General features: G+C 42.8%; 1 protein-coding gene across 1 annotated transcript in view; it reads right to left on the reverse strand.

The window, feature by feature from the left end:
• VWF (von Willebrand factor) overlaps positions 1–7125 on the reverse strand; it is a 149165-nt gene that overhangs the window by 95210 nt on the left and 46830 nt on the right. Inside the window, exons 16-18 of the mRNA XM_009324340.1 lie at positions 3848–4088; positions 2918–3012; positions 1491–1651 (exon numbers count right to left, since the gene is read on the reverse strand). Of these exons, the coding sequence (XP_009322615.1) occupies positions 1491–1651; positions 2918–3012; positions 3848–4088 (497 nt within the window). The remainder of the gene's footprint in view (positions 1–1490; positions 1652–2917; positions 3013–3847; positions 4089–7125) is intronic.

Here is a 7125-nt window from a genome sequence, read left to right on the forward strand (position 1 = left end):
GTTATGAGAATTCTATTTTTTTGTTGTTGTTTCTAGTAAGACAACGGAAGGAATTTTGAGGGACAAAACACCTGTATTCATATAGATGCAGAAAAAACAACACACCTTTATAAAAATACAGGGTTCCAGGGAAAATTAATTGCTTTTTAAAATGAAATTTAAACTAGTGGATGAAGCCAATTCACTAGAGCTGAAGCCTAAACACAAACATGCATCTCAACCCTAGAAGTACTAACCCACACCTTCATTTGCTAACAGTCAGTGTCCAGTGCATATTAATCTGAGCCTGCACCTTGAGCAGGTATAAAAGAGTTAAAAAAAAAAAAAAAAAAGTAATCATCTTTTGGTTTTCTAGACTTCCTGGGTTGCAGCATTTGAAAACGTCTTGCTTTACCATATGCCCCTCTGAGTCAGAAAACTGCACCAGCACATCTCTAAGTACCACAGGTATCAAATAAAGTCTCACAATTGTGGAGTATTTTATCCCTCAAACACAATAAAGACACAACTTCTGCTCTTTTTTTCCAGCACCTACCAGGTATTTTCATCTGCATTTCATGCATTGAACATCACAAACTTCTTAATCCCAGCAGTTTTCCTGAACAGAGAACTCAAAAGTGCCATTTACTTAACTTCATAAAGAGTGTACCATGTGCTCCACCTCTATCCTGTTCACATGATGCCTGGGACTATACCCCTACCCCTAGTGAGATCCTCTGCACAACTCTTCGCCTGCCCAGAGAGTGTTGTACAGCACTGAACTGATGCTTTTTTCTATTGCTCAGAGAATAACAGCAGCAATCTGCTGTCTATTCTACTCCATCTGCTTTTTATCAGGGCTCCAAATTGACATTGAGTTCACAGTCACTGGCTTGGCAAATAACTATTTGCTATTTGTTCTATTTGAAAATGACTGAACTAATAATTAAAGTTGAGGGTTGCAGGGGAACATAACCCTGGACTGCAGAAAGCATCTTACCAGTGAAAAAAGCATGCTCAGCACACCATCTGCAACTCCAGGACACCCTCTGGCATCATCTTAGCAAGTTTCATGTCCCACATTCCTTCTCATGGGGAACTCTCGGTTTGGTACCACACATGGGAAGGCAGCAGCAGAGATGGAGACTTGACAGGGAGGCAACTAGTATCAGCAGGAGGATTTGGCTGCATGTGGGGTGGGCATTTGGCGTATGGGTGCCTATATACTTCTGTCTCTCTGACTATGGAAGTTCAGCAAGACTGGGGAGGAGTTTGGGAGGAGAGTTGAAGGAAGACATAAATTGGTCTTAAAAAAAGTGGGGTTTGGCTGTTTGATTATCAATTATTATTACAAGCTAAACTTCATCTTCTATGCAGACATACTAATATACGTATTTTAAACCAGCCACAATTTGGCAGATCCAAAACTTCACAACCGTATATTTTGAAGCCGCAAGAAGACTGCTGGTAGGAAAAAATGAAGGCAAGAAAATAAAGAGGAGCTTGTTTACCATCCCTTTTGGACAGAGGCATCCAGATATGCAGCCATGGCTGATGCACTCCAAGTCGTAATTCTGGCAAGTCTTGGCACACTCCAACCCTTCAGCTCTTGGGTTGTTTGCAGGACAGACAAATCTTTCCATGGAGGATCTGCATGTCAAGCTCCTTTTCACTTTAAAAAATAAATTTACAAAAATTGCAATTAGAACTCAAGTATTGTTACCACAGTATTTTTCTAACATTTTTATTAGAAAACTAATTTAGGATATAGAATGGAGCAATGCCATTATACCACTATGCATGACATCGTAAAGGTAACAGTCCCTACTTCCCATGAAGTGATCTCAGGCAGGCTATCATGAAAGCATGTATTCTAATACGGAAGCAAAAGAAGCTGCACAAGGGTTCAATTCCAGATTACACTAGGGCTACGAGCACACCTTAGTGTGAAACATATTTCAACCCATAGGCAGTGTACACTAGCAATGTCAGCACAAAAATCAATGTTCTGAGAGGCAACAGCACCATATATTATTGTGTTTAGACTCACTTCCAAAGCGGAGTATAACTACACGGGTGACTGTTAATAACAATGCCCTTAGCTTAAACACAACATTTTCAAACTCTTGGAGAACTCAGGTTCTGATAGAAGATCCAGGTCATTATTTCAAGCGATACTAGAAGTATGCCTCTCTGAGGTTTTGTAAGTCTTAACACACTAGTATCAGGAAAATTATGTCTTAATAACATTATAGCAAGAGTTTGGTGAGATATACACCTAGAAGGCTTCACCTTCTTGCCAAAGGACAGTGGGGGCCAACTAGTACTGGTGGCCTACCAAGACCCCCTCCCCCATCATAATCCCGTAAGCGCCATCCATACATCAGTGGGGAACCTCAAAAAATCCCAGACCACTGATGTCCTGTTTTCCAATGCAGTGCCTAGCTCTGCAAGGCAGTTGTCAGTCTCCAGGAGGTTTTATGGCGAGATGCCTGGTGGCTGGAGGGCACCCTCAGTGCCTGGCAGCACTCTAACCTTCAAGCCACAAAAAGCTTTGCCTGCACCAGAAAGGAGATCTTGCAACCTGCTAGTCAGAAGCAGGAGGTATAAAGCTGGCTAGTTACTGACGTCATGGAGCCTCAAAGAGCAACTGGGGGCCTCAGATCACTGCGAAGGGACCCCTTAACCTGCTCAACTAAAGAGAGACTGCAGTGGCTAACTATAATTTTGAGAGGTGGGACACAATGAGCCCTGCACCCTCCCACGCAAACATTTTGTTTCTATCCTGTAACAAAAAAAAGGTTAGAAAAAGACTCACAACATCACCAGCCGCTGCAACCTCTGGTACTTCTTCCCTATTCTAGATTACTAAGAGACTGAAGAGGAAAAAAAGAAAAAAAAAATCAGAAAAAAATTATTTTTTTTAAGGCATACTAACTTCTGGCAGATGGCCTCTCATCAGCGAAAACATCTGGCAGGAAGGCACCAGGAACTCTGTTTGTACTGCAGTGCATCAAACCATTTTCACAATAGCTAAGAAAAACAAATAGAGCTTATATTTAACAAAGTGACATTTAGCTTTCATTCACACTGTTGTTTTGAGACAGGCCCGCAAGGAACTTCTCAGAGTACCAGAATTACACCTCTCATTGGGGCTGATCTGTTGCTCTCCATCCACTGTGCTTATCAACCTTAAAGGCAAACCTTCCTCAAGATAGTTGCAGTGATATACTAGCATGGTAACCCAGCTGTATGCTAGCCCTGTCCCACTGAATCCAATGCATCTGCACAGGCATAAAGCTGGGCAAGATAATAGTCAGGTCTACTGTGGAGAGAAGTAAGGGACCACGTAGTGCCTGCAACTTATGACTTCTGTGGTAGAGGAGAAAGGAGAAGATACTGCTCCCAAAACTGGGCTTGCCAGGAGCCACCCAGCAATTACATTCCTACTCTCAGTGTACCGTTACTCAATTTAACAATTAGAAATTTCTATACAAATAGAAATATTTGTATCTTTGATAGAGGTAATTAGGTTTTAATGTTTAAGAAATGTATCTCAGTACATTAAAGTGACATTTTAAAAGCCTACAAAGTAGCTATTATCAGTAATTAAACTCCATTTCAAACTGGCAGGAACTGTTCATGGAACAGGGCTTAGTACTGTCTTCTAAGGTGGCATTTGAAATTATATGGATAGAGATGCAACAGCAAAACTCACCATTTGGTTTCTTGGAGGCAAAAGCTTGCCTTCTTTTAAACTAGTTTCAGTGGAGGTAAGGGAACTGAGGAACTGAACCAGTTAACCACTCAGGCTATCCAAAAATTTGAGTCACAGCATGTAGGAATGAGTTATGAACATTGCACTTACCACATGGTGTAATGATCCGAAAAGACATCCTCTGGCTGGAAGATCTCACCGTCATAGTAACAAGAGCAGTGGGACTTTGGCACGCACTGCTCATGCTCGTCCAGGTAGTGCCCAGGGGGACAGTAGCATCCTTCCATGCAGAGTTCATCACAGTCCTCATCTGGGTAGGACAGAGATCTGCAGGTCTGGTTGCATGGTGTCCCACACTGTTGGTACACTTGGCCTTCAGGACAGGTCATTGCTGTTGAATGATGTGCATATCAGGGAGACTGGCATTTGATCCAAAGCCAACTAAAGGAAAAGCTGCCTAAACCAGACTGGGAAGCTGGGGATTAAAATGTATTTACTCAATTTACGCATCGATGGAGGCCTGTATTACACTGTCTCTCCTTAACTCTGCAGCACCAGTGAAGCCTAGAGCACTGCTTATATACACACAAGCAAAACCTTACTGTGTGCAGTTCCCAATAAATGTCAGGATTGGATTGCAACCCCTGTGATGGAAATCCATCCACAAAATTTCATCCAGAACGAAAAACATGGGTTCTGTCCAACCTCTGTTGTTACTTGGATCTACAAGTTAGGAGCATTACAAGTGTCATGTACACATTCACGCTTCTCTTCCTTTGCAACATGGTTAGGGACAATTTGGTCAAAGTAAGTAGAAATGTAGGTTCCTGCCTCAATAAGCAGGTGCTGCAATAGTTTAAAGCCTCACATCCCAGAAGCTCTCAGTGGTTTCTGTGGAAACAGGTGCAAATAATGAAGTCATTTCGTGATCGTCAAGCCAAACTTTGGGTACTAACGATTTATGATGATGAATTCATTTTTATGGACACCTAATTACGGCCTTCGGAGCCATTTTGGCTTCTTTGTTTATAAAACTTCCACTTAGTTCTACAGCGCTGATTTTGAGGCAATCTCCTCTGCATACATCACCATCAGCACTAGGTGGCAGCTATGACAACACATTTCAGAAGATGAGAAAAGTTAGTACTATCAAGGGCTTTTAACAGGCTTCCTGATAACCAAGATTTACGAAACCTGTCATTTGTAGCAACCTTCCAAAGCAAATGGCCAGAGTTGTAAGGTGATGAGGTAGGATGTTCAGCTGAGTGAGGGAAGCAGCTGCAAATAAAAGTTGGCACATTTGTACTGTGCTAAAACCAAGATCAAGGGGTTACAGAGAAAGCTCTTCCTCTTGTCATCCCTACAGAATGATCCGATAATCCCTACCCTCTCTTCTGTGAGCGCACACCCCTGGGAACTGTAGCAGCAATGGCAGTAAAAGAAAAACTATAGCAAAGCTACTGCCCTGCAGCCTCACCCAGCTGCTAGCAGGGCTGAACTAACACTGAGGCTAACAAAGCAAGGCCTACATGCTAACCTTCACAAAATTCTTCTGAAATGAAGAATTACTTCTACTTACTAAAGAGAGGCATGGTTGCACCAACAGCTCCCCAACTTCTGTTGAGGCACCTGAAGTCCCATACGTGGGAGCGTAAGCCCCTAACTTGAGGATCCAGCCCAGAGGCATCTAAGGTGACTTGAAGCTTTCTTCAGAGCAAAGATCTCCCAAGTTTGTGAATTTTGCCCAAACTATTTAACATACCTTTCACAACACAGCCCAAGAAATTTATGTGTGCTCATCAACACAGTAGGCAGAGTAAATATGTCCCAACTCAGAAATAAATAGAAGATAGATTCACTCACAGTTATAGGAGTCTTTGGCAGCTATTCACAGAACACTGCTTCTAATTTACATAAACATGATCTTTGCAGTAAATCAAATACTGAACAGGCACAGCCCAGGGCTGAGGACCATTTTAAAAGTAACTTTATCACTAAAGGCATGTGCAAGCAGGACAACCATGAAGCCTCAGCCAAAACTATGATTTGCTACACAGGAACGTCTGGAAACAAGGAACTGGTTTGGCAGATTTCAGGCAGGTACACCAGTTTACTAGAGTTTCAAGATTCAGAAAGGATAGGATAATTGAGCCCAACATCCTGCCCTACTTTCTAGTCAGTGGTAACACTCCCTGCCCACAGGGACAACTTTGCAGTGGATACCTTTCTTAGCTAAAACTTTGCAACTCATTTTACCTGCCCATGCACTTCCTAAGATTTTAGAAACATCCCCCGTTTTCCCAGTTATGCTACCCAATGCCATGTTAACACTCCAAGTCCCAATACGTTGCTCCATCACCTCCCAGCAACATCTGTTTTTAACAGCAAAAAGGCAAGACAACTGACCTGGGAGGAGACTGTTGTCTGTACACTTTGTAATACACAGTCACTAAAAAAAACCCAAAACATCCCATTATTGCCAGGAAAGTGAAAGGAAAAGGCGAGGTGCATCTAGTCTCTACGGATGACTGTTATAAAACCAAAACAGGTCAATGCTGTGCTCTGAAGCTCAGCCTGTCCCAGGGATAAGATGGGAAATAGTGAAAAAGCATTGGAAAAATGTGTATCCATCAGATAGTTCATCCAGCTTCTTGTGAGTGGGTTTTCAACCCAGAGTGAAAGAGGCATAAATCCTGACCAGTTTCTCGGGTAGTGCAAGGTGAAAAAGCAATCACACCTAGGTCAGAGGCTCTGGGTGAAGACGCACCCTGTCAGAACTAGATTTAACACAGCTGCTCCACCAGCACCAGCCGACATGCTGAGCCCCACCATGCGATATAGCCATCCTCAAGTGCTCCTCAGAGCCTGTGCTTAATTCCCTACTCCCCACTTCAGCATTCTTGGACTTATCCCATACAAATCCTCTCACAGAAGCCATGCAAAGACAATAAACTACCCTAGCACCATGACATCAAGGTAAATAGTGGGCTTATCAACAGGTCCTAAAAGCTGAAGAAAGATCTGGGGACGTATTGATTAATTCCCCTTTGCCACAAAACAATACATACATGCATATATACACACAAGACACAGAATCATAGAATCGTTTAGGTTGGAAAAGACCCTTAAGATCATCAAGTCCAACTGTTAACCTAGCACTGCCAAGTCCACCACTAAACCACGTCCCTAAGTGCCATGTCTACACTGATACCTCCAGGGACGGTGACTCAACCACTTCCCTGGGCAGCCTGTTCCAATGATTGACAACCCTTCCGGTGAAGAATTTTTTCCTAATATCCAATCTAAACCTCCCCTGGCACAACTTGAGGCCATTTCCTCTCATCCTATCACTTGTTACTTGGGAGAAGAGACCAACACCCACCTCATTACAACCTCCTTTCAGGTAGTTGTAGAGAGCGAGAAGGTCT

Source organism: Pygoscelis adeliae, unplaced genomic scaffold (genome assembly GCF_000699105.1).
Source record: "Pygoscelis adeliae isolate BGI_AS28 unplaced genomic scaffold, ASM69910v1 Scaffold65, whole genome shotgun sequence".
Taxonomy (NCBI): Eukaryota; Metazoa; Chordata; class Aves; order Sphenisciformes; family Spheniscidae; genus Pygoscelis; species Pygoscelis adeliae.